The sequence below is a fragment of the Miscanthus floridulus genome, chromosome 1, assembly GCF_019320115.1.
Source record: "Miscanthus floridulus cultivar M001 chromosome 1, ASM1932011v1, whole genome shotgun sequence".
Taxonomy (NCBI): Eukaryota; Viridiplantae; Streptophyta; class Magnoliopsida; order Poales; family Poaceae; genus Miscanthus; species Miscanthus floridulus.
In genome coordinates, this window is record NC_089580.1 from 81070959 (window position 1) to 81097966 (window position 27008).

At 44.1% G+C, this 27008-nt stretch overlaps 1 protein-coding gene and 1 pseudogene across 3 annotated transcripts; one reads left to right on the plus strand and one right to left on the minus strand.

Moving 5' to 3' along the window:
- Nucleotides 1-6904: 6904 nt before the first annotated feature.
- On the plus strand, nt 6905-18786 carry LOC136536838 (uncharacterized). 3 transcript variants are annotated; one of them, XM_066528999.1, is made up of 14 exons: nt 6905-7143; nt 7289-7474; nt 7581-7666; nt 8232-8511; nt 9866-10209; nt 11051-11336; nt 11916-11983; nt 12424-12675; nt 13803-13878; nt 14653-14729; nt 14805-14854; nt 17457-17664; nt 18217-18315; nt 18467-18786. In XM_066528999.1, exons 2-13 carry the CDS (start codon nt 7369-7371, stop codon nt 18265-18267), a joined length of 1884 nt encoding a protein of 627 aa, XP_066385096.1. In that variant the 5' UTR covers nt 6905-7143; nt 7289-7368; the 3' UTR covers nt 18268-18315; nt 18467-18786. The 3 variants fall into 3 exon arrangements, with proteins under 3 accessions (XP_066385096.1, XP_066385101.1, XP_066385105.1); XM_066529004.1 differs by lacking the exon at nt 17457-17664 and having other exon boundaries at nt 18467-18782; XM_066529008.1 differs by lacking the exons at nt 14805-14854; nt 17457-17664.
- Nucleotides 18787-18827: 41 nt separating this feature from the next.
- LOC136536830 (L-type lectin-domain containing receptor kinase SIT2-like) lies at nt 18828-20932 on the minus strand (annotated as a pseudogene).
- Between the last annotated feature and the right edge of the window lie 6076 nt (nt 20933-27008).

Genomic DNA, 27008 nt, shown 5'->3' on the forward strand with positions numbered 1-27008 from the left:
GGGGTTCGGATCGGACATTCGTGACAGAGCCAACGTAACCTGCATGAGGCATCCCACTTCTACATACCTGTCTCATGACAGTGGCTCGAGCCGTTCAACCGGCTCGGGTGACCTACCAGCCTCTCCTCGATGGAGATTCCACCGGTGGGTCCCTCCAAATCCTTCCAGGGAAGGAGGAGGCCAAAGCTCAGAGTGCGGGGACAAAAACTCTGATCATGCTGGTGTACAGAAATGCCATAGCCGCTGGGGCATAGGTTTCTAGCGGTCCGACCAGTTTTACTCAGAGTTTGTTTCCGCACACCTTTGCCTCTAGGTTTTAGTGCAAGAAAGGGGTTAGGCCCGTCATCAGTGACGGGGTCGGCATAACCCATGTGGGGCATCCTACTACCCCCTACCCATCCCTCGGCACTGGCTAAGCCATCCAGTCACTTGTATTGCCCTACTGGGATAGGACTTACCTATGGAGATTGTGGCAGAACCTCCTAAGTTATAGGGCCCACATGCACCTGTCACTGTCCGACGACCTTTGACATTTATGCATATGTTTCCAATAACTTAAAAAGACTGTCGGGTGTCCTCGGGGAACCCCGAATCATCCACGATTTCTGAGCAGGATCACGTTACAGAGTCATTGCAGTATTACAACATTTATTCAAATATCAAAACCAGAGTAAAAACAGCGGAAGTCTTACAATAACATAGTTTACAAACAGTTGTTTCAAACCTTACAAACTAAGTTCCATAAATATTACAAACCATAGTAGTAGTAGAGTGGCATAACTAACATATACTTAACACACAAAATAAACATCCTGCCCAAGGATCACACATTTAATTCTCATCGTCAGAACGAACGATAGTCATGCAGCACGATCCAAAACAGATCTGCTCATGAGGCTCACCTGCAACAAGGGGTCAACGAACCCTGAGTACAAAGGTACTCAACAAGACTTATCCGAAATCTTAACTGATAAACTCAGTAATGCAGGCTCAAGGATTCAAGGTATAGCTTTAACAATAATCAAAGTTCTTTTGCGTAAAAGCTCTTTTAACAACATTCTTTATATAGAAAACTTCTCGAGAATTATATACAAAGCTGACATGATCCGCACTGAGATCATGAAACTTCATATCCCACATCTTCACAAGCCTTATTTAAGTTCTGGTTATTAATTCTACGATGATGAACAGTGAGTTGAGTCTCCATAACCGAGGAGCAACGATGATTCGAACCGATTAACACCCAGCTGGGAATTCCAGACCACACGACATATGCGGGTCCCCGACCTACATATACCAACCTACCCTCGGATCCTCTAAAACAAGAACGGTTCTGCGCCACCCGAGAACACAGTACTCCACCATTCCAGCCCATGGCCACGTGGGTACACGCTATTCCCGCCATCTCTCCACTCCCAGTGCGCGAGTAGCCATTCTCGTAATAGAATTGCCAAGTTCAGGCTTACCGGAGTATGTGGTTAGTATTACAAATTCTCACCTCATGCAATTCAACAACGGACGTGCCTTAATCGACACAGGCGGAAAGAACCCGCTCACAAGACCTCCATGTCTTGTGGCTCACACTCACCGAGTTCGCCCGGTCTAGATTTATTACTCCACACTCCCATATCATATGTTAACATAGTTAACTAGTGTTCCATTTGTAACTTGCGGGTGGCAGGTAGTCACCCGACTTTCATCGTTCTACGCATAGCTAAGCAAGACTAGGCATATACGAGTTAAAAACTGGTAATATGGTAAATATGGAATAACAAGGGTGGTAATGCAACAATTAGGCTTTTACTTAACTCCTAATCACTTAATGCAGTAACGGAAAGCAAAAGCGAAATTAATTTATAAAACACAAGGTAGGGTTGTATGCATCCGGGGCTTGCCTTCGTTGACGGAAAAGTCCGATTCCTACGACGTTACACAAGTATTCGACCCGACCTCAACAGACGGATTAACCTCTTCAACAGCTTGATTAACTACCACGTGTTCACCTTCGTTCACTACACGTAATAACACTGCCATGTTTAACATGATGCGGAATTCGAAACATGATGCTCGATAAGGGATGAAAAATTAATAATTTGAATACAACTTTCCTTCGCGGTACAGTTGCAAGTCAAACAAACTAATTCTTTTTTGTAAACACATACATCAACTGCCAAGGATCATTAACAACAAAGGACCCAAGGTCATCACTCAATCCAAAATTCCAAACAAAACCTAAATCACTAAAGGTTACTATTTGCTTTTATGAATTAATTATTTAATTCAAAATTATGAAATAAATCAACTTATTCTAATTGAGCCCAAAATTTTAGTACATGTTCATTACATGTTAACTAAGTGGCAAAACAAATTTCATAATTTTTGGATAAATAAATAAGCCTAGAAAAATCCTGGAAATCCATTTATGAATAAATTGAGCAATTTTTATCACATTTAAAACTTACTGAAAAACACTATTTCATATTTTTCTTAAATACTATACATCTCAGAGAAGTCACACAAAAATTTTCATAATTTTTGGAGCTCTAAATAAATCTACACAAAAATAACAAAAACAGACACTATTTATTCAAATCTGAAAATAGAAAAAATCCATTTGAACGCTGAGTCACTGACATCGGACCCCACCTGTCATCATCTACCTCCCGCGTGTTGACTACGACGACGACGGCGCTGACCGGCGCAAACTCACCGACGGTGAGTCCAAAGGCGACGGTCAAGGTACCAAAATGACCACATCATCACGGCGCATCGACTGAAGGCACTAGCTAGACGAATTACTACGAGTTACGAGCTTGGCGTCGGCCATGGCGGATGCGGTGGCTCGGCGACGTTACACCGGCGAAACAAAGCCGAAAACGGGGAAACAAAGGGCATGGGAAGATCCAGTAGCTCACCACGAACACGTTCAAGCAAGAATTAAGGCTGGAGAAGCAACGGTGAAGCGGGGCGGCGTTCACAGCGATCACAGCGGTGCGAGCAATAGCGACGGCGGTGTTCTAGTGGCTGTGGTGGACAAAACGAGCAATCAACAAGATATTAAGCACCACGGCATCACGGAGAAGCTGAAACAATGCTTCCCGAGATCAGAAGCTCACCGTAGAGTACTGGCCACGATGGCGCTCGCTCGACGGGGACTCTGCCGGCCGCGAGGAAGAAGAGCGTGGTCAGCGAGTTCCCAGCGAAATCAGCCGACCACAGTTGGCTGGGTGAATGCGCAAGAGAAAGACAGAACTGGAACGGCCTTTACCAAGACGACTGCGGCGCTAGGGAGACGGTGCAGGCTCGCCGGAGCTATGGCGGTGGTGTCGGGAAAACAGAGCAAGAGAACAGGGCCAACGGCGACGGCTTGGGCTAAATAGAGCAGCTCAGAAGCGCAAGGAAGCTGCGCTGTGGCCTTCACCGCGCCAGCGCGACGCCAAAGACGGCCACGACCGCGCCTGGAAGCAAACCGAAGGTCGCCGCCGGTGTAGCTTTGAGCGGTGAACACTGTTCATCGAAATTACAAGTTTGCCATTCGCCAAATTTCATAAATTACTCTCAAATTTTCTAAACAACTCAAAAATCTCCAAAAACAAAAGTTGTTCAAAATCAAAAGTTCTACAACTTTGCTTTTATAACCATCTCCTAATTCGGTCTAGATTTTGAAATGAACTTTTGAATTTGAATAGGGAAATTTACCGAATTACGCCTTTTTGATTTACTCAAAAATTTTCTAAACAACTTGAAAAACTCCAAAAACAAACTTTGTATAACTTGCCAAGCTCTACACTTTTGCTTTTGGGCCCAACCCCAAAATATGCTTAGATTTTGAAATAGATTTTCAGGGTAGGGTTTACATGTTGAAACGCGGGGTTTTCTCGAAAAATTCAAAACCCAGTCAAACTTTGAACTTGAGTCAAACAATACAATTCAACACTCATTACACAAATGTAAACTTGTTTTAGTAAATGCACATCAAAGTTTTCACCAAATGCCAAATGCTTTGCAATGCATATGATGACATGTCAGATTTTAACATTTAAACACCCGAGGTGTTACAGAGATAGAGGATGAGAACATCCCGCGCAAGAATTTAGTTAGGAAGATAAGCCAGGTGGCGAACTTGTAATAAATGGACAAGCTCTTAAAATTTGTTATGGCCAAATAGTTTTTAGCCCTTCTCCCTCTTGTATAAAAAGGTTAATGCGCTCCGACCTTTTCCGTTGTTAAGGCCGTAAAGCTCGGGATGCGGGTGAACAAATTCCGATCACGCTAGTGAGCAAAGATGCCGTAGCCACCGAGGCATATGTTTCTCGCAGTCTGACCAGTTTTACTCAGAGTTTGTTTCCGTATCCCTAGCTTCTAGGTCTCAACGTGAGAAGGGGTCGGGCACGAAGAATGTTCGTCGAGCGGATAGACTCTTAAATGCGTACCGACTCTTTCTGTGGCTAAGGCTAAAAAGCTTGGGGTGCGGAAAAAAACTCTAATTACACTGGTGAGCAAAGGCGCTGTAGCCACCAAGGAGTAGGTTTCTCGCAGTCCAACTAGTTTTACTCAGCGTTTGTTTCCGGAAACCTCTCTCCTAGGTCTTAACCATGAGAAAGGGTTAGACGTAGAGACTGTCTACCGGATAGATATGCTCTTATTAGTCCTTGAGTGAGGCCCGACCCCCACCGTTGTTGGGGTCGGGCATCACCTAAAGATCGGAGAGTTTGATAACGAAATTGATAAGAGAAAGTGTGCGTATATTAAGGGAAAAAGTGACATAGCTGCTCGATGTTCTAGGCATTGATGAAAACTTCACCGTCGATGGCCTTGATCTTGTAGGCGCCTGGTCCCTCCCACTGCGGAGAGAACTTGTGGCGGTTCTTGTTGCTCTGGACGAAGCAGAGCAGCAGGTCTCTGATGTTGAAGGCCCGACCCTATACTCGACGGCCATGGTACCGACGCAACGCTTGCTGGTACTTGGCCGAGCGGAGGAGGACGACATCGCGTGCTTCATCTAGCTGGTTTCCTTCATATGCTCTCCCTTGTTGAAGCCCCCGAACAAGAACCGCTTTAAGAGGCCGCAATCCTTGTATAGGTGCTCGACGAGGAAAGCATGGTTCAGGCATGGCCCTTCGAGCAGCCTCTCAAAGTGGTTTGGGTACCCTCAGCGGGCTTTTGGCCTCCCTTAAGGTCGGCAGTGGCCACGAGCGAGCCCTCGAGCAGCCTCTTCTTCTTGTTGGGACGGTTGGAGGCACCTTCACCGGCGTCCTCGTCCCGCTTCGCCTTGCCCTTGAGGATGCATCGGCCAAAGGTCTAAGGTCCCGGGAAGTTGGGGCTCAAGCTTCGGTCGTCGCCACTGTCGTAGCGTCTGCCATGATGTGGGTGGTAGCCGCGGCTAGCCCCCTCCCTCGCATCGTCGTAGGTATGCTTACGGGCGTCGAGGGTGTCATGTGCATCGTGGTGGAGGCTGAGACGCTCATGCACTAGAACCGCGGTGAGCGGCCTGCCGCTTTGCTGCGTTTGGTGGACCGACACGTCCTCGTTGGGTTGTTCTAAGGGCGCGTTATGCCTGCGGGCGTTGAGGGTACGCTCGACGCTGTTCCTAACGTGAGTCCCCAGGTATGGCCCGTCACGGCCACGGGTTATATCGGGGCGTGCCGGTCACCTCCCTAGTGTCAGAGCTTTGACCTAGGCCCATTCGTTTGGACCTAGAGTGGTTGGCGGCGGTATGGGTCTCCGTTGGGCGAGACGGAGCCCGCGGCCTTGGGGTCGGGCGAGGCGGAGCGTGGATCCAAGGGTCGGGCGAGGCGGAGCGTAGACCCAACGGTCGGGCGTGGCGGAGCCCGCAGCCTCGGTGTCGGGTGAGGCAGAGCCCGCCCCCGGAGGCCGAGCGAGGCGGAGCCCGCCCTCAGAGGCCGGGCGAGGCGGAGCCAACCCTTAGAGGCCGGGCGAGGCGGAGCCCGCGGCCTCTGTGTTGGGCGAGGCGGAGCCCGCGACCTCGGTGTCGGGCGAGGCGGAGCCCGCTCTTAGAGGTCAGGTGAGGCGGAGTTTGCGCACCTGGGGGTCGGTTGGAGCTGTAGTCGTGCTCTTGACTGCTCAGATGAATCAGTGTTGATGGTTATTAGCTCCTCCTCTTCGGGTACCCTAGTATTGGTCCCCGACAGGCGGAGTTCCTAACGGAATCGCCCCTAGAAATGCATTTTCAGGGGCGATTAAAAGCCCGTTGCTAGAGACGCCCCATCTTTACAATCGGTGGCATAGTTGTAGTTGGGCTAACCGCCCCTGAAAACCAAATTTAATCGCCCCTAAAGAAGTTTTCTGTAGTAGTGCATGATCTAGCTCTTGAGTACATTTAGGGTGTGTTTGGTTGGGTGGCTAACCACTGGCGTGGTTCTTTGGAGCCAAGATGTGCTTATTTAGTTGGCTGTAAGTGGGGTGTGGTGTGGCTCCAGGAAGCCATCCGTACGCCCTTGGCCTGGCTAGGAAAAATCGTAGGTAGAGGTTGTTTTTCTGGGGCCAGGCTTGGCTAAGCCCCCGTTGGCATTCCCGTCACCTCCCCGTGCTTGGTGCGTGGTGATGTGAGGAGGGTGACGGCGCAAGCCGGCCATGGAGCTCTGGCGGCGCGGTCTGAGTACTCAACGGGTCTGCACCGAGCCACTCCGCCGGAGCCCACTTGAACCCAAACCGTAACCCAACACAAGCCAAAGATGGATTGGGTTTTTAACGCTAATTTCCTGATCCTTAACCCACCTCTGTATAACTCAGCACATATCCATTTCTCAATCCTACATTCCTACTCACTTCCAAACGCCATCAAAGGGGTAAACTTGCCAATTCAGAGAAACGGTGACTGTATCGTAAGAAACTAAGCAACCAAAGACACTAAAAAGTTCTGAAGATGTTTGGACGAGACACCGGACACGAGAGACACAGGGATAGGGTCACTGGGTCTCAGGCAGCCCCAAAGCGATATACGGCGGCTCGGCGCCATCCCTCCAGTTCCAGCGGACGGGGGTCATTGCACTTCGCTTCCGCTCGGCACGCGCGCCTCGCGCTCGATTCAGCTCACCTCTTCAATTGCGGCGACGCTGGTCGAGCGACGGAGCCCTTCGCTAGGTCTTCACTGGGCCCTTCGCCGGCGAGAACTCACACCAGGTATTCTCGCCCCTTCTCTTCCATTCATGCTGTGCGAAACCGTGCACCGAAACTCCAATATAACTATATGTGTCCGGATCTGACCCAACTATGTCATAAATGTATTATGCTTGCTAACTTCGTTTTCTTTTGGCAAAATTATCAGTGTACATGTATACGCCCCTCTCCTATACTGGAACCGCCACTGCTTGCTAGCATCACTAGGCATTTCAGAAAGAAGGCTGTATGCAGGCTTGTAACTTTCAATTAAGCTCATCAAGGTTTCCTTGGTTAGTGCCATGGCTGCCTCCTGCTGGATTCCCGGTCACCATGAATAGTAGCTACTTTTTGGGTGAGCGGGATGTGCTCTGGTTTTTTAGATTTTTTTTTTTTTTGGTTCTGTTTATGCATTGAGATTCTAACATCACGTCAATTTTTGTTAACTTCTTCTTGTATAGGGGGACAAAAACTATCCAGGTTGAAATGCAGAGTATGGTGCTCTCAGCTGCAGCTCTCTACTAATTCAGTTGATAATGAGAAAGAGGTATCCTTGTGAGTACTGGATAATTGGATATCTACTAAATAGTACAGAATATGATTACTAGCTATAGTCATATTTGAATTTTGCTTTTAGTCCTATGGTGATATTGCATCTTATTGATCGTAGAGGCTTATGCTCTGTAATTAAGATAATATTAGATGCTAAGGACAAATTTTTTGGGACTAGCGAGAATAATGAGCTGCAGGTCTTTGATGAACTGGATGCTGATCCCTATCATCATGATCATGCTGTGTTCTTCCATTTTCATGTAAAACAAATCAGACAATTGTGCACTGAAACAAACATGGGAGAGATGGAGGATGATACTTTCTATCATGTAAGAAGTGATAAATACTTGGGATCTAGGTCTATTAACAAAACGATGCAATATTTTTCAAAAAGTGATTTCCTTTCTGTGGTTTCTGGTTAGTGATAAATACTTGGGATCTAGGTCTATTAACAAAACGATGCGATACTTTTCAAAAAGTGTTTTTTCTTTCTATGGTTTCTGGTTGTTTCAATGTTATGCCTCAGTTCCTGCTGACATGGAATGCTTACATCATTGCAGAAGGACAAATATTCTTGTTTTGATCTGTCAACATCATATCTACATGTACAATCTCTTAGGGACTTTCCGACTGAAAAACTTTCTGGAGAGGTAGTTGTGGTGCATCTTGATTCTTCACTTATCTTGGGGCACTTAGGACCATGCACTTCCTCACTTGAAAGGGCTTTGCTAACTATCAAATACTTGTGCAAAGCAAGAGCCAAAGTGGTTATAGCCACCAGTTGGGATACAGTTCTTCAGTCTGATAATCGAGTGATTGAATCAGTTGGTTCTTTTGCAGGTTAGTCAGTTATTTATTATGTAACATGATTTTCTTGACATATCTTCTGTTATTTCCCTTTGGGGATTGAAGTTTTTTCCCCAGTTTATTATGTCAGTATAGCAGAATGTTGAAATCCCCCACCTCTTTGGATTACATTTTTTTGGTTAAAAAATCGCTTTGTTGGGTTTCATTTATTGTTATCCAAAAGAAGAAAAACGACTAAATTTTGTAAAGGAGATGTTGAGTTCCTACACACCAGATGTCCTGTACTCCTGTTATGGGGATCTGCACAATTACAGTCCTTTCTCCTTTGCCATTGTTGATGGTGATAAATTAGTCACTGTACCCATTGCCCCATCATTTTTATAAGACAAAGAAGTTCACCAATTGGTGTATGCTTTTCGCGGACGATGTAGTGCTAGTTGATGAAAGCCGGACAGGAGTGAATCAGAAACTGGAGTTATGGCGGGAGACTTTGGAGTCCAAAGGTTTTAGACTCAGTAGAACTAAAACTGAGTATATGAGATGTGACTTCGGCACTACTACTCGGAAGGAGGAAGATATTAGTTTGGAAGGTCAAGTAGTGCCTAGGAAGGATACCTTTCAATATTTAGAATCAATACTATAGAGAGACGGGGATATTGATGAAGATGTTAGCCATAGAATCAAAGCAGGGTGGATGAAGTGGCGCCAAGCATCTGGTGTCTTATGTGACAAAAGGGTACCACATAAGTTAAAAGGCAAGTTTTATAGGACGGCGATTAGACTTGCTATGTTGTATGGTGCAGGATGTTGGCCTACGAAAAGACGACATGTTCAACAGATAAGTGTCACGGAAATGCGTACGTTGCGTTGGATTTGCGGTCATACAAGAAGGGATCGAGTTCGGAACGATGATATACGTGATAGATTAGGGGTAGCACCAATTGAAGAAAAACTTGTCCAACACCGGTTGAGATGGTTTGGACATGTGCAATGGAGACCTCCAGAGGCACCGGTGCGTAGTGGAATCCTAAGCCAGGATAGTAACGTGAAGAGAGGCAGAGGAAGACCGAAGTTGACTTGGGTAGAGGTAATAAAAGGAGACTTAAAAGGATGGAATATATCTAAAGACTTAGCCTTAGATAGGAGTGCTTGGAAAACAGCTATTCACGTGCCTGAACCTTGATTGCTTCTGCTGGGTTTCAACTCTAGCCTACCCCAACTTGTTTGGGACTTAAAGGCTTTGTTGTTGTTGTAAAAAAGTTCACCAATTTTCTGATAAGTGCAAAATCAAAACAGCATTTTACTTCTTTAGTTTGTAGCTTGAAAATAATCTGCCTTAAATTCTGGTTGTTCCTTTTGACACATCATAAGTTCTGATTTTTGTCAGAGTACTTGTCATCACTTCTTCAAGTAGAAGTCATCCCGGTAGATGGTGAGCCTGGTTTAACATCATTTAAGCAAGAAGAGTGGGCTCAGAACAGTATTATTTTGTTTGAAAATCTTGTGAACTTCAGAGGAGAAGTTGCTAATTGCAAAGATTTTTCTCAGAAGCTAGCTTCAGGTGCCACGATATTTGTCAATGATTCTTTCTCACTGTCTCATAAGATTCTTACATCAACTGTTGGTATCACGTGCTTCTGCTATGCGTCTCTTGCTGGTTTCCATTTTGAGGAGGAGCTTATGCAATTGATAAAGATCATGGACACCGCGAGGCGCCCATATATTTCCATTGTAATCATTAGCCTATTTTTTCAATGTATATGTAGCGGACAGGCGTTATGCAAGATTTAGATATCAAAAAGCATCTGTCTATTTGCCGTAAAAAAAAAGCATCTGTCTATTATTTTTCAATGAAATAGGTTTCAGCTTTACTTTCAGCGTTCTATTAATGTATGTAAAGTATGCTAATTAGAGCTGTTCTCTTCCTCCATGAAATGCTAAAATATCCTCGGTGCCCTGGAACCACCAGGGAAATATGAATGACTTATTAAAAACAACCGAATTTTCGTTTCCTTATACTTCACATATCATAAGTCTCTGGAGTTAGACAAGTACACTACTAATGTGTGACGCCCACTATGTACCTATTAGAGCAGAATTTCCCTGAGGCTCTGAGAAGTACCCAATTAGCAAGTAGTGTATACTGGTGTTGTTTTTCCTTTTAAGTGAGCGAATACAACTTTAGGCATTATGGCATGGATCATATGCTAATAATATAATAACAGTCTTTTTCTTGAGTTTTTTTTTCAGAAAGATTGATGCTATGAAATAGTATTATACATTTTATCCTTCTGCAATCTTAAGCTCATGGGTGGATAATAGCTAAACATTCTGTGCTGTCCCTTTCAGTTATGCTGGAGATTTATTTACCTGAAAACAAGTGATTACTGATTATAGTAGATGATTAATTGCAATTGAAAAAAAAAACTTGTCCTCGCAACTTGTGCTCCATATGAAGCATGTGCAACTAGAGGATCCGTATGTCACTACGAAGTACCTTTTAGAGCCAAAATCGTGTAATCGCTTCCTATTGCCAAGATTCTTTATTTCTGACTTCTTCTGGTTATTGCAGATTGGAGGCAGTAACTTCTTGAGAAAAGCACCCGCTCTTCAGATGTTAACCTCTCTATGTGATGGGTTGTTCTTTGTTGGAAAATTATCATTTCAAATAATGATTGGCCTTGGAATGACAGTGCCCTCTCAATTCATTGAAAGAAATGCAGTTAAGGAAGCACTACAGATTATTCAAGTTGCTAGGGATAGGAATATTCCTATTTATTATCCAACAGATCTCTGGTGCTTGAAAAATGATGGCAGTGAAACATTGGGAGTAATCAGCTCTACTGGACAATTGGCTGGTGAGTATTACTAGCAAATTTTCATGTCATTCACATCTTTCTCAACCAAATTTTTTTGGTAATATTTCTGAAATTGTGCTTTCCTTGTTTAGATTATGACATCCTGTTTGCAAAACATGTTTCTCACCATTTAGCAAATTACCTGTCAAAGTACACTAGTAAAAATGGAGCTCTATTGCATGCTGGCAAATTACACCATGCAAAAACATGCTGAATTAGATAGTTTGCAGCAACATTTTGTTATTAAACCATGAAATGTTTGTTTATTATACCAACTTCTAGAAACTGAGCCTAATTCAGTTTTCTTTTTCTCTTTCTCTTTTTTCCTTTTTTATTTTTAATTGAACTACCAGTTGCCAAAGGGACCTGCATTTTTTTGCAATTTATAGAGCTGCACGTGTCTGTAGAGTTTTCTCTATCTGTAAATTCTAGCATTTCCATTGCCCTATAGCTATTTATTAAAACACTTCAAGTAGTGATTGTGTTAAGAGTTAAAGTTGGAAGGGGCAGATAATCAATTACTTGAAGCAGTTGTAAATATTCTAATACCTGTGATTTCTCCATGCTTACTTTGTTTAGGCTGGACACCAGTTGATATAGGACCATCAACATTGGAGAAAAATTCTTCTATAATTCCATCATATGAGGTAAGAAATGGTATTACTGGAAAACATTGCTTCAGTTGGTTTCTGGGTTCTGTGCAATCATCTTAATTAGTTTTTACTTAAAAGCATTAATTATATCATACTTTTATGCTTCTCATGTAACTGTAAAGTTTTTTTATTAGTAATGAACTATGTGGTGTAAGGGAAATATTAAAGATAAAAAAATACATCCAGATCAATTTGAAAGCTTCATTTTGATCGATGTGATAATTTCTGCATGTGAACTGCCATCGATTGAATTTCTCCTTTCTTTCTTCCTTTCTTTTTATGAAAACCCAAGCTGTGGAATTGGCATGCATTCCAATCGTTTTTCTTCCCCATTAATACAGTTAACATGCAGTTCTCCTACGTGTTTGTTTGACAAACAATCATAATCTTTTAGATCCTGGACAACTTATGACATTTTTATATTTTTTATACAGAAGATACTATGGATTGGCCCTACAAACTACGATTTAACAGAAACATTTTCAGTTGGTGGAACACAGTTGGGTGAAATACTGGAAAAGGCAAGCTCCGATAGCTGTGATGTTGTTTTAGTGGGGACTGCAGCATGCAAGGCAATAAAAAGAAAAACAGATTCCTCATCTCAATATACAGAATTTCAAGGTGCCGCTGTTGTTTGGGAATTCCTCAAAGGAAGGATATTGCCTGGTATAGCAGCATTGGATAAAGTAAGTCATGGTTGAACAAGAACAATAATTCTATTGGGTCATAACTAGCGCTTCTTGTATAATAGTAAATTTTCATCTGCAAAATATTGTTTTAGTTCATCCATGGTATTTATTCAATGTGTGACATATGAAGCCCACTTCAAAACATAATGAAGCTGAGGGTGTTACTTTTGATGGCCATCTGTCTTATGGTTGAGGGTGTCATGGGAGTAGGTTACTAGGTTGTGTTTTTATTCTTGTCCATGGTGCAACTGTAAATCTGCAAGTGTGAAAGTCTCTTAGGAAACATCCGGAGAATAATAAAAAAAATCTGCAATTGTGAAAGTGTTGTTTGGGCTCGGTGTGCCTGTAATACACCCTTATTCTTCTTAATGCAATGATGTGCAGCTCTCCTTCGCATTTTTGGAAAAACACACACAATGAAGATGAAAGTGTAGACTGATGCCTTGATGCTTTCCACAGGCCAGCACATGTTTGTGTGCCTATACAATTATCTTGTTTTCATGTGACCCTACATTGGATGTTTAGGTGGCATAAATATACTGATATAAATTGCATAAAGCAGATCCTGTTTACACATTTGATTTAAGTCGAGCATATTCTGACATATGACATCACCACTTTAGCCAAGTTATTAAATTTGAAATTCCAGGCTATGCTGTATCATAGGCCACAAACAATCTTAAATAGCCCAAGGAGTTAAAGAGTTCTACATAAGTTTAATGGCATTAAATTCCTTCAACATGGCATCAGTGTTATAGATGGCCAATATCTATCTAATAGGCATGAGTTGTGGATCAATTAAGAAAATAGATGATTGAATCTTGTGCTAAAAAATTTCTAATGATTGCTCAAGGACTTCTATTGGCATACTGATTTGTATACAGCCTGAAAGTCCTGAACATTGAAGGATCCTATGTGCTATTCCTGCATATCTTAGTGCCAGAAACACTAATAATTGTATTAAAATATGATTCAAAGGTCTCTGGCATCCTCTGTACCTGTATAATTTCGGTGATCACATTTTTAACTTCTAAATTTCAGTAATCTTCAGTAGATTGTGAGGTGTCGTTTTAGTCCCAGTTATATAGATATATTTGGTTCTTCATATTGTTTTACTTTTGCAGTGCTACCCCTACCGGATTCCATGGAGCACTGTCTTCTGTGAACCTACACTACCTTTAGTGGTTGATATTGGAAGTGGTATGCCTCCTTAAATATTTGAAAATTGTGATTTACTTCATATATGAGTATTCCCTCCGTTCCAAAATGTAGGTCGTTTCAGTTTTGTCCTAAGTCAAACTTCTCTAACTTTAACCAAGTTTATAGGAAAATGCACCAATATTTACAACATCAAATTAGGTTCATTAAATGCACCATGAACTATGTATTGATAGTGCATTTATCTTGTATAGATATAGATGTTAATATATTTTCCTATAAACTCTTCGAGTTGGAGAAGATTGACTTAGGACAAAACTAAAACAACCTACGTTTGGAATGGAGCAGAGGGAGTTCAAAAGAAGGGGACTGGTATATATTTCCATGGGGAATTGTGGTGTACCAGCTATTTTTTATTAGTAATAATGTACTAGCACACTGACATCAGTGAAAGATTGAACATCACAAAAAGGAAAGCAATTTTGAGTTGAAATGGATCACACATACACCCCACCCCACCCACACTCAAACACGAGAAAGCGGTGACATGTTTAGTTTTCGATTAACTCATATTTACATATCACACATCTATATTGTTGTTTCCAGTATAGATCTCATAAATTTATACTTGTAGTCTTGATCTTAGGTAATCCATGGCAAATGACCAGAAAGTATAGCTTGTGTTTTGTGATAGGATTGGTATATGAATGTTTGGTCAGAGTGCAAACCAAATTCTCAAACATTACTTAATTATAGGCTATCTCTGCTTTAGTGTTTTCTCCACTCTTGTCATGCAAATACTCTTTCTTCGTGCAGGAAATGGTTTGTTTCTTTTTCAAATGGCTAAAAGCTGTGAAAGTTCAAATTTTCTTGGGCTTGAGATGAATGAAAAGGTAATAACTACCTTTCAATCTCTATGGAATCCCATTCTTGTCTTCATCCTTTTCAGTAAATCACCTTTTCTGTAGCTTGTTATAAGGTGCCTCCAAGGTATGGCTTCAGATGAGAAAAGGAACTTGTAAGTCTTGCTTGTGTTTGTGTTTTTTTCACCTTTTCCTTGTATAAGCTAGTGATCTCAGTTCCTGCAACAGTTTTTTAATACAAAAATAAAAGAAATGATGAAACAAAATAACAGAATAGCCTCATGTACTTATGTTCACCTTGAATTGAAACATTCCTTACTAGTGCAGTTTATTAGTTTGGCACATTCTGAGGTGAACTGTACATCTGGAGGAATCTAATTTTCTCTCCTGAAAGCATCACATCCTAATCAGGAGAAAGAGCAGGATTGCTTTCTTTGACCGTGGATAACCCTGTGGATCTTTCTGTGCAATGCGCAGATGCCACAAAAATTGTCATGAAACTTCAAACCTTATTGAGAAATCTCATTCTAGAAAATTAAGTCACCAATAAAATACACAAGTTTAAGCATTGTCTTAAGGACAAAATATTTTGTGTCAACAATAAAATACATCAAGGAGTGAAAAGGTCATTGAAGAGGGCCCTTGGAATGATGAAGGCGATGCAAACAACATGTGGGAGAAGATGGCAACATGCGTTCGGAAGATTGCTTCAGAGGTGCTTGGAGTGACCAAAGGGAGCGGATGCGACTCGAAAGACACTTGGTGGTGTAATGAAGATGTGCAAAAGGCTATTAAGGAAAAGAAAGTGCTATAAGCGCTTGTATCATGACAGGTGTGCAAACAACATAAAGAAGTACAAGGTGGCAAAGAAGACTGTAAAATGAGCGGTGAGTGAGGCAAAGGGGCGGCCTATGAGGACCTTTACCAACGTTTGAGTACGAAGTAAGGAGAGAAGGACATTTATAGGATGGCTAGGGCTCGCGATAGGAAGACAAGGGACTTCAATCAAGTCAAGTGCATAAAGGATGAGAGGGAGCAACTCTTGGTGAAGGAGAATGAGATCAAACATAGATGGCAAAAGTATTTTGATAAATTGTTCAATGGTGAGAACGAGAACACCACCGTTCAGCTGGACGACTCGTTTGATGACACCAACAGGCGTTTTGTGCGGATGATTCAAGAATCGGAGGTCAGAGAAGCCTTGAAAAGGATGAAAGAGGGCAAAGTGATGGGCCCTGATGGTATCCCAATCAAGGTGTGGAGATGTCTCGGGGATATAGCTATAGTATGGCTAACCAAGATGTTCAACAATATCTTTCGATCAAACATGATGCTTGAGGAATGGAGAAGCATATTGGTACCAATCTACAAGAACAAGGAAGATATCCAAAGTTGTACTAATTATCGGGAAATTAAGTTGATGAGCCACACTATGAAGTTATGTGAGAGAGTCATCGAGCAGCGCCTGCGAGGAACGACGCAGATATCAACAAACCAATTTGGTTTCATGCCCGAAAGGTCAACCATAGAAGCAATCTTCTTAATAAGACAGGTTACGGAGCGGTTTAGAGAGCAGAAGACGGACCTCCACTTGGTTTTCATTGACTTGGAGAAGGCTTATGACAAGATACCAATAAATGTTATGTGTTGGTCTTTGGACAAACATAAAGTCCCATCAAAGTACGTGACCCTCATCAAGGATATGTACAACAATGTTGTGACTAGTGTTCGAACAAACGATGGTAACACAGATTACTTCTCGATTAAAATTGGACTTCATCAAGGGTCAGTCTTAAGCCTGTATCTCTTTGCTTTAGTAATGGATGAGGTTACCAGAAACATACAAGGGGATATCCTTTGGTGTATGTTGTTCGTTGATGATATAGTGTCAGTGGACGAAAGCCAGGCGGGAGTAAATAGGAAACTAGAGTTATGACGGCAGACCCTTGAGTCTAAATGTTTTAGATTGAGCAGAACTTAAACCGAATATAATATATGAGATGCGACTTTGGCGGAGTTGTACAGGAGGAGGGAGATGTGAGTTTGGAAGGTCAAGTAGTGCCTGAAAAGGATACCTTTCGGTATCTGGGATCGATGCTACAGAGGGATGGAGATATTGATACGGACGTTAGCCATAAAATCAAAGCAGGGTGGATCAAGTGGCGACAAGCTTCTGGTATTATCTGTGACAAGAGGGGACCACAAAAGCTAAAAGGCAAGTTCTATAGAACGGCGATTAGATCGGCTATGCTGTATGGAGCAGAATGTTGGCCTACAAAGATTCGACATGTTCAACAACTGAGTGTTGCAGAAATGCGTATGTTGCGATGAATTTGCGGTCACACAAGAATGGACCGAGTTCTGAACGATGATATACGTGATCGCCTAGATGTAGCACCAATTGAAGAAAAACTTGTCTAACATCGGTTGAGGTGGTTTGGCCATGTCCAAAGAAGACTTCTAGAGGCACCAGTGCATTATGGAGTCCTAAGCCAAGCTAATAATATGAAGAGAGGTAGAGGAAGACCGAAATTGACATGAGAGAGACAATAAAAAAATATTTGAAAGCTTGGGATATACCTAGAAATCTATATTTGAATAGAGTACTTGGAAAGCAGCTATTGAAGTGCCTGAACCGTGACTTGGTGCTCTTAGTGGGTTTCAACTCTAGCCTACCCCAACTTGGGAGTGAAAGGCTATGTTGTTGTTGTTGTTTCCTATTTCATCATCAATGATGCTTGGTTTATTTTCTGACAGATATTTTGTGTCAACAAATGCAATGTCCACATTTCGTTCCATCAGCCTGTTCGTTTGTTGGTTTCAGCCAGGGCTTATCAGCCAGCCAACAGTGTTTTTCTCTCCCAACAAACCAGCACCAGCCGGGTTTATCAGCCCAGAAATCAACCAACGAACGGGCCACATAATTTCAAGTTATCCTGGACGGTTGACTCTTGTCACAATACAGGTTTCCTTTACTCCTTGGTTGATTTGCTTTTTTTTCTTAGGAAACAGGAGGGGTTGTGACCCTACTGATTTATGTATTATAATAAATTAAAGAGAGCACAAAGAAGTCACATAGTGAAAAAAAGGAAAAAAAAGAGACATGGTGGACTCTAGCAATTTAGCTATTTGTGGGAAATAACTTGATATCCCGTTGCAACTAGGGCAAACTCGTGCAAAAATCTTGATCTACATCTTTGTATTGTTGGTCACTTAAAATCCAATCATCATTGTCCATATGTTCCAGGACATTTGTATGATGATCTCCATATAGAACGTGATTAAACAATGCCACACTCTTGAAACTTGAATATTACCTGGGAAGTTGGTTTATATGCTTAATGGAAACATGGGCTCTATGACTTCATTTTCCCACACTAACCCAATGTACACAGCAGACACACCACCCTAGCACTCCAACCTTTTATGTGCTATTTGGTTCTGCTGTTAGCTGGATTGCTCGCCTGCGTATCCATGATATGTGCATTTATCTTGTTTTCTGATCATCTGATTTCAGTGCCCAAATCCTGACTTCAACAAAGAGCAAAATAGGTGGAGAATGGTGTGAAGAATGCTCGTTGAAGCTGTCGTTGGCCTTCTTCATACCAATGGACAGGTATTGTGTTCATCACTGTAGAATCTAAGGCGCGTGTAATGGCAGTATGAGTCTAGGATTGACCCAAAAAATTTGAGCTAAACAATGATGCATTGTTTCTTGGTGAAGAGAAACTGATAGAAAAGTACGAATACTGCGATTGCTGCTGCAGGTTTATCTGCAGTCAGACGTGGAGTCCGTTCTGCTCGTGATGAAAGAGCAGTTCCTCTCCTACAGCAAGGGTCAGCTTGTCATGGACGGGGATGGTGGACACCGGATCGATAACCCGTTCGGCGTGGTATCCGACTGGGAGCGCCATGTTCTCGCTCGCGGAGCTCCAATGTACAGGACGATGCTAAAGAAAATGTGATTCCATTGCCCGTCTTAATTTGAACATTGCATTGTTTTGTCACCGTGACAGCTTTCGACATGGACAACGTTCACAGATCCACTCGGTTATCTTTTTGGATAAAACATAATATATGGATATATGGCAAAATTGTGTGGTTAAATCTTAAATCGAATCCAATGCGAATTGTGGTCACGTCATCTGCCACCGGAGAGGCCGATGTCAGACATGGTGGCAACGCTTATCGCAGCCGTGGACTGCCGGACTGACCACGAGCCGAAGAGCGGCTGGTGCCTCTCCATGCCAGCGAACACGTTGAACGACGACGTGTATATCGCTGGCAGCTCTGGCAGATGCGCGCTGCCGTCGAGGTACTGAGCGACCTGACGCATGGTCGGCCGTGCCGCGGGCGACGGGTGCAGGCACGCCAACCCCAGGCGCAGCACCAGGTCCGCCTCCGTAGCGTCGTACCCGGAGCCGAGCCTGGCGTCCACTGCGCCGGTGATGGATCCATTGCGCCAGTGCCCCCGAACCCATTCCACGAGCATGAAACAGTCGCCGTTGTTGGTGTCGCCGTCCTCGATGGGCCTCCGGCCGCACGCGACCTCCAGGAGGAAGACACCAAACGCGAACACGTCGGAGAGAGTTGTCGCCTTGCCGGTGCGCACCACCTCCGGGGCAAGGTACCCCATGGTGCCGACCACGCGCGTGGTGTGCGGGTCGGATCCATGGTCGTACAACCTTGCAAGGCCAAAGTCACCCAGCCGCCCATTCATCTCGCCGTCGAGGAGCACGTTGCTCGCTTTGATGTCCCGGTGGATGACCACCTGCTTCCAGTCCTCGTGCATGTACAGGAGTCCGGCGGCGACACCTCTGATGATGTGGAGCCTCTGAGCCCAATCCAAGACGGGCTTGCCGGCGCGGCCGTGTATGTGCTTATCGAGGCTCCCATTTGGCATGCAATCGTAGACCAGCAAGAGCTCCCCTTTGCGCCGGCAGTAGCCGAGCAACCGCACAAGGTTGCGGTGCTGGAGGTGGCCGATGCTGACGACCTCGGCGACGAACTCCTTCATCCCTTGCCTTGATCCGTGAGACAACCTTCTTCACGGCAACCTCGGCGCCGGACCCCGGAAGAAACGCCCCTGTACACCCTTCCGAAGCCTCCTGCGCCGAGCAGGCAGCTGTCCTTGAAGCCGCCGGTGGCCGCGTACAGGTCCTTGAACGCGAAACCGGTGTGGCCCGAACTCCACCTCCCAATCTTCGCGCAGCTCGGCGTACCTGAGCCGCCATCGGAGGAGCAAGAACGTGACGGCGACCGCCGCGAGGACGGATACTGTGGTGGCTATCGGCAGCGCGATGGTCAGCGCCTTGGACCGGGGCTTGGGGCCAATGCGGGGCAGCTTCGGCAGCTTGTCGTAGTCAAGCGCCGGTGCGTCACCGCCGAGGCTGAAGCTCCAGCCGAGGACGTAGTGCTTGACCAGCACGATGCTGGACGCCGACGAGAAGCCGACGTATGCCGAGTCCGTGATGACCTTCGAGAGGTCGACCTTCGTGGACTGGAGCGGCCTCTGGGGCCTGGGCGCCGGCGCCGGCGCCATGGTCACCGTGATCTCCGTGGTCGCGGCGTCGTAGTCCACCCACACCTGCATGGGCTCCCGGCTTATGAGGCTCAGGTTCCGGAACGCGCCCGTGGCGGCGTCGTAGTACCCCGCCGGCGCGGCCGCGGAGGAGTTGAGGCTATTGACGTTGACGCCGACGTGGTTGTTGTCAATGTCCGCGAACTCCGGGTTGCGCACGGTATCGAGCTCGACGGCGAAGACGTGGTTGCGGGCGTCGCCGTTGTCGGTGCCGTTGAACATGCCCAGGTACTGGTTCGGCATCGCCGTGGACAGGTCCGTGGACGGCGCGACCAGGAACGCGAACCCGCTCGTGCTCAGGTCCAGAAACTCCGAGACGATGGCGAACACGAACGTGGTCGAGAAGGAGGACATCGCGCTCGCCGGCCGCCGAAACGAGACGGGCTCAGGGTGGAAGGCGTGGCCCTTGGGCATGCTTGTGTCGTTGGTGAGCTGCAGCAGCCCGGCCCGCGTGACGGTCGCCATGCCGTCGAGATGCAGGCCGGCGGCGCCGCCGAAGCCGTCGTACGCGAATTCCACGGCGCCACAGGGCTCGACGCCCATTCTAACGATCATGACTACCACCACCATCAGCTGCCAAGTCTTGGCCGCCATGGCCGAGCCGCGCTGCAATGCATGCTTGTCACATCAGTCTCGTGGTCGTGGTAGGATGGTAGCCGGCCCTTCCAGGGTCGCAGTGTCGCAAGCAGTAGAGGCCAAAGTGCATTTGTCACGTACTCACATGAGAAGGGTCAACACGAGACTACGAGAGCCGAGAGCGACTTGTCATGATTCATCATCCATATATATAAATATTATATTATAAATATAAACGTGGGCCACGGCGGCTAACATGACCGCCTGACCGCATCGTGAATTCGTGATGCTTGCTAGACCGTGCGACCGCCAGGAGCAAACCAAACGGCCAATTCCTGACAGCATCCGGCACTTTCTTTTTGTTTTTGTAATTTTCGTTTATGCAACTGCATAGTTTATCAAAGTATGCACAACTTTTAATAATATTATCGTGAGCCTTTTTTTTTGACAGAGGTAAACCCGGCTTTTATCGTGAGTCCTTTTTGCACAAACTTTATTTGGGGAACGTCTTTAAAAACTTGTAAGCATAAATTTTCAGAGTTCAACTTATTCGAGAAACTTGTTGAAATATTTTTTTTTCAGAAGAGAACCATCTTTCCATTTAAACAGGTGCTCAGGATGCTAGCACAGATGAATGTGATGTAGCCTTTTGTATGCATTTTTATTTTTATTTTATATGAATCATGCCTTCTGTATGACGTTTTTTTCTATTCAGAAACATGTGAACAATGTTTTCTTTAATTCAGATTCATGGTGCTGAACCTGAAACTTTTCAGGCCTCTAGTCCATTCCGACAATATAAATATTCATACGTGTTTTCTTTCATTATGTCAGGCATTTGTCTCTCACAAAAATGATCTATCCTCTCATACCAACCAGGCACCCAGTGTGGCACATGGAGCAGTGGTCTGATTAATCGGACTGTACGCTTTTAGATAGAGGACAAGAGTCAAGGAATGGGTAAATAGCATTACCACGAACGGTAGACAAGAATTCATACATCACTGATTTGTAGCACCAGTTTTTTCTGGAAGAACTGGTTGCTATGGTTATTGAACTGTCTATCGTGTAGGTGGACCTTCGTTCAGTCTGGCGAAGATTTACGACGGGGTAAGCCTTTTCTCTTTCAGGATCACAGCCAAATAATTTATCTATCCACTGAATTCCTCAAGCCAGTGATGAATGCCAAGGACTTCTAAACAAAAACTTTATCTGAAGAATAATTATTTTGTGACCTATTTCAGCTTGACACAACCCTGTCCATCTATGGGTGCAGCGAAGCATGTCACGAACTACATTGCTCATGGCATGGGTTCTGGGGTTACCTGCTCCGGATCATCTTTCAGGTAAAAGATGTTGGGATAACCACACTAACACACTTGTTAGTGACAGCGAAAACGCTTAATTTCACCACAATGCGAAATCAGTCTAGATCGTCACCTATTCACGTAAGGAAACATATGCATTACACATATATATGGAGAAAATAGCAGCAGTCACAACCAGTCCCAATCAATTGTTATCACATCAGAAGCAGTCACAACTGATTCCAATTAGCTGTGTCCACATCAACCGCAGTTGCAACTGATCACAACAGCACCAACAACAAGCACAACTAGTTGCGGCAAATCACTTGCAAATGCAATCGCAACTAGTTGCAGCCAAACTCGCAGCAATAATAAGACACCAGATTTAACGTGAAAAACCCCCAAATCGGAGTAAAAACCACGGGACCAAGTCAGCCAAATCTTCTTCTACTATATGCTTGTGGGATCACAATAATTTCATCTCTAGATAGCACTAGAGGCAATCATACATCAAGATACGCAGATCTTAAATAACAACAATAAGATTTGGGGCTGCTACTTAGGGAGTGGAAAGACCTCACCAAATGATGGTGGAACTCAGATTAGCGGCACCAAAGATGTGGATTTGAAGCTTCATAACCTTGAAGATGAACCCTTCTTGATCTATTGCAAGATCTCCTCTCTAGTCTCACTCTTCTCCCTCTCTTTTCTTTCTCTGGTTTTCTTCCATCTCTCACACACAAGAAGCAAGGGGTTGAACTGGAGCAGCTTCTCTCTCTGCTAAACTAAGACTCATGAAGCTTTCCTTTCCTTCTCTTGGAAGCCAAGAGGCAAAATACTAGATGCACACAAGTTTGGTCCACTTTCTTGTGCTGCACCTATGACGTGTGGGCCTACTCACTAGGAGCATTTACTCTCCTCAACACCCACTCATGAGAAGGATTTCCCAACATATCTCCCCCTCCAACTCATGAGGTGGGCACCATCATGCCCGCTACCTCATTGCATACTTGCAGCTTCTCCTTCTGTAGCACTTTGGTCATCATATCCGCACCATTGTGGTCGGTATGGATTTTCTCAAGTTGCAATAACTTGGAACTCACCACTTCTCGAATCCAATGGTACCGCACGTCAATGTGCTTGGTTCGAGAATGAAAGCTTGAATCCTTGGCAAGATCAATGGCACTTTTGTTGTCACAAAACATATTGTACTTCTCTTGCTTATGTCCCAACTCTTGCAAGAAGTTTTTCATCTATAACACTTCCTTGCAAGCTTCGACTGCTGCAATGTACTCGGCCTCTGTTGTTGATAATGAAACACACTTCTACAGCCTTGATTGCCATGACAATGCTGCCCCTGCAAATGTCATCAGGGGTCCCGATGTGGACTTTTTGGAGTCCTTGTCTCCATCATAATCTGCATCTGTATAGCCATGCAATACAGGATCACCATTTTCAAAACATAAACACATTTTGGAAGTACCTCTGAGATACCTAAGAATCCACTTTACTGCATCCCAATGTGCTTCTCCTAGATTACTCATGAACCGGCTAACAACCCCAACTGCATAGGCAAAATCAGGCCTAGTGCACACCATGGCATACATCAAACTGCCCATAGCAGATTGGTAAGGTACTTTCTTCATTGCTTCTTTCTCCTTTTTGCTTGTAGGACAATGATCTTCACTCAATTTGTGATGTCCTGCAAGTGGAGAGTTAACTGGTTTTGCATTTTGCATATTAAACCGTTCAAGTACCTTCTCAATATATTCTTCCTGTGATAGCCAAATCTTCGTGTTTGCTCTATCACGGGAGATCCTCATGCCAAGTATTTGTTTTGTCGGACCCAAATCCTTCATGGCAAATGACTTGCCCAACGCCTTCTTCAGGAGAGCAATCCTTTTTGTGTTGTTTCCTACAATCAACATATCATCAACATAAAGCAAGAGGATAATAAAATCACCCTCGACATACTTCTTCATAAAGGCACAATGATCAGACTGTGCTTTATGGTAACCAAGATTTGTCATAAAAGACTCAGACTTCTTGTACCACTGTCAAGGAGCTTGCTTCAAGCCATACAAGCTTTTGTTCAATTTGCAAACCAAGTGCTCTTTGCCTACAACCGCAAACCCTTCTAGTTGCTCCATATAAATCTCCTCCTCTAGGTCACCATGCAAGAATGTTGTCTTCACATCATGTTGTTCAACTTCCAAGTCCATGGTGGTAGCCATACCAAGCACAACTTGGATTGAAGACATCTTGACCATAGGAGAGAATATCTCATCAAAGTCAATACCTTGCTTTTGAGAAAAGCCTTTCACAACTAGTCTTGCCTTGTACCTTGGTTGTGAGCTATTCTCTTCATACTTCAACCTATACACCCACTTATTCTTTAGTGCTTTCTTGCCCTTTGGCAACTTCACCAACTCAAAGGTGTTGTTCTCATGAAGGGAATTTATCTCGTCCTCCATGGCTTCCAACCAATGATTCTTGTGCTCATCAGACATAGCCTCCTCATAGCATGAGGGTTCACCTACATCTGTCAACAACAAATACTCATGTGGTGGATACCTACTAGAGGGCCTGCGAACTCTGCTAGTTCTTCTCAACTGCTCCTACCGTGGTTCTTCTGGAGTATCATCAACATCAACATCCTCATCAGCATCATCATCCTCAGATGACTGATCATCACCCTAGCTTGAACTTGCACCTTCAGTGCCATCATCTCCCCCATGATTGCCATGCACAATAGGAGAAGGAATTTGATCCATATCAACAACTTGAGGTGTAGTGGTTGGCTTCTTTGGCTTCACAATATCTTCTATTGTCTCATCTTCAAAGAACACTACATATCGGCTTCTCATAATTTTCTTGTTAATAGGATCCCACAGCCTATAGCCAAACCGCTCATCAGGGTGGCCTAGCAATACACACTGCTTGGTCTTGCTATCAAGCTTTGACCTCTCATCTCTTGGAACATGCACAAATGCCCTGCACCCAAAGACTTTCATATGCTTGTATGATACTTCCTTTCCTGACCATACCTTCTGATGAATATCACCCCCAAGCGGAACACATGGAGACAAGTTGAGCACATATACTGCAGTCATCAATGCTTCAGCCCAAAACTGATTTGGTAACTTTGCATGAGAGAGCATAGCTATGACCCTCTCAGTAAGTGTCCTATTCATACTCTCTGCAAGGCCATTCTGCTGAGCTATCTTTGGCACTAGCTTCTGTTGCTAGATTCCATACAACCTACAGTACCTCTCAAATGGTCCTCTATATTCACCACCATTGTCTGATCTGATGCATTTCAATTTCCTGCCAGTTTCTCTTTCAACCTTGACATGGAACTCTTTGAAAGCATCAAGTGCCTAAAATTTATTCTTCAAGACTTATGCAAAAACCTTCCAAGAGTGGTCATCAATAAATGTGACAAAATATAATGCACCACTAAGGGAACTCTCTGTCATAGAACAAACATCAATATGCACAAGATCAAGAATATTCTTAGCATGATGTGGAACAGTGGATGTACGAAAAGCAATCCTATGTTGTTTACTAGCTAAACAATCAACACAGGGTCTCAAGGTCATACCTTTCAACTCAGGGAGGAAGTCCTTGCGAGCAAGGAAGTGCAGCCCCTTCTCACTCATATGTCCAAGTCTCTTGTGCCACAACTCAATGCTGGAATCCCTCTCAGCAATGTTCACATCTATCTTGCACAACTTTGTCTTTGTCACATAAAGACACCCTTGCTTGGCACCTGTTTACACCAAAATTTGGGAAGAAGAACGCTCGAAGCTTCCAAGATTGTGTCATTAAGGAATCGATTGCATAAGGATCGATATCAGCTGATTCAGATGTGGTACTAGGATTGGCTCTCTTCGGATGACATCAGCAGATAACGTCAGTGAGCTATGGTTGGCGTCCAAAAAAATATGTCGGACTCTATAAAAAGGAAAGATTAGGGTCCAAGTTATCTTAAGTTAGGAATGTTTTCTTTTATTCCAAAGATTGTAATAAGTCGTATTTGAGTAGGATTCATGCTTAGGTTTTGGGTATAAATATTAGACCCTGGCTATTATAAAAAGGATCCTAAATCAATCAATACCAAATACTTTTTTCGGCTTCACGCCAACCCTTAGGAGTAGGGGTACTGTAGATCTTGATGGGTTCTTCAACAAGTAGGGCCGCATCGATTCGGTCGACCTCCGGTTTGTCTGTAAGTACCATCATGGCTTATACCTTTGTTTGTAAGGCTACATCAGTCCGACCGACCACTTATGAGCTCTAGTATAAGTTAGTTATCGATCCTTATCTAGTTTAAGTACGACTGCATCGGTTAAGTTCGACCTCCACTGCTCGAATTAGACTAACGTCAAGTTATCGGCTCTACCTAAGGGTGGCATCCTTTGGGTAGATTCATTAAGTTACTGATCTTGCTAATGTTTCTGTTGTCATTATTTTCAGCAATATCAACCTGCCCGATCAAGATTGATCGAGATCGGCCTCACATCCTTTTAGTCCATCATTTATTTTATCACATTGCGATAGTTCTTACTGTAAACAATGGGTTATGTTTTATCGACCGTTCTACTTCGATCTTGGTCGTGCATAGTACGCGGCTAAGGCATGTCTGATCTTGAGGAGGTTTACTAGCTTGTTGAATCTGGTCTATAGCTCACTATTATGATTGTAACGATCCGGTCGATCCCCACTGTTAGCACTTTAGATCAGAGTATGCTAGTTGGTAGATTTGATTTCAACCAAGCGTAACCTTGATTGTTTTGCTATGCCTGCATCGGCTAAATAGTCGATTGTCCGTACTTTAACACT